The 945-nt window shown below is 43.1% G+C and overlaps 1 protein-coding gene across 1 annotated transcript in view; it reads left to right on the forward strand.

Moving 5' to 3' along the window:
• Window positions 1–483: 483 nt before the first annotated feature.
• The window catches only part of LOC130697840 (uncharacterized), a 989-nt gene continuing 527 nt past the window's right edge, over window positions 484–945 (forward strand). Inside the window, exons 1-3 of the mRNA XM_057520637.2 lie at window positions 484–658; window positions 729–878; window positions 942–945. The exon at window positions 942–945 is cut by the window's right edge and continues 527 nt beyond it. Coding sequence (XP_057376620.1) covers window positions 486–658; window positions 729–878; window positions 942–945 — 327 coding nt within the window. The 5' untranslated portion in view covers window positions 484–485. The remainder of the gene's footprint in view (window positions 659–728; window positions 879–941) is intronic.

Below are 945 nucleotides of genomic sequence, written 5' to 3' on the forward strand. Positions count from 1 at the left end.
GCACTTGTAACATTTGAAATGTCCACTAAAATTATAAACGCGTACTGGTTGAGGTTTAGAATTGTTAATAACCAAACGTATTGCTACACACACTTCGTGAGTTATTTTACCCGAAAGCCACTCAATATGTTCATCTTCATCCGATTTCCACACCTTCCTAGATGTCCCGCTTCCGTGTTGATTCCATTTTGACAATCGACCCATGACCAGACTACCCACACCGCAATTGATATTCAAGGCGATACGGTTGTTATGCATGATGTTTAAAATCACAGATCTTATCATTCTGATGAACCTTAATCCTGCGTCACGAGGTATCGTAACAAATCACGCATACTAGATGGGAGATCGTAAAGCGGATGTGCCACACGGTCTAGCAATTGGCCTCTTTCAAAATGTTCAGCACAAAGGGACGTTCGGCTTGTTTATAAAAGCCGATGTTTGTCGAATGGACCGTAAACATCTGGTCGGACTTAACAGAGGAAATGGTTCATTGGTTCAATTCGTTGTTCGTCCTGGTCACCGTGTTGTACTCTGTGCGATCCGCAGCCGTTCCAGTAGAAAATGTTGTCGAAGAGGTGGCCGAGAATCGGGCGGCATCGACCCTAACCAGGGTTGTGACCACAACCGCAGAGGGTACCACGACCAGCGTTTTGTCGTAAGTTCTACTTATTATTAGACTGAATTGATTGAATTTTAGTTAATGACCATGACTTTTTTCTCAAAAGAACACAACTCGTCTGCGCAATTCTAATGGCACCGGTGGCCACGACTAACTGCCGCAGGAAGAAACAGTTTTGGGCCATTCCGGTAGTTTACACATTCGGTCAAAATGAAATGGAACAATTCGCTTCGCTAAATCCCACTCGGGTTTCAGGGTATGTTTGAGTAAACAATGTAGGTAATGCCTATTGTATTTAATTGTTCTTATAAATGAACAGGGTT

The sequence above is a fragment of the Daphnia carinata genome, chromosome 9, assembly GCF_022539665.2.
Source record: "Daphnia carinata strain CSIRO-1 chromosome 9, CSIRO_AGI_Dcar_HiC_V3, whole genome shotgun sequence".
In the NCBI taxonomy this organism is placed as follows: Eukaryota; Metazoa; Arthropoda; class Branchiopoda; order Diplostraca; family Daphniidae; genus Daphnia; species Daphnia carinata.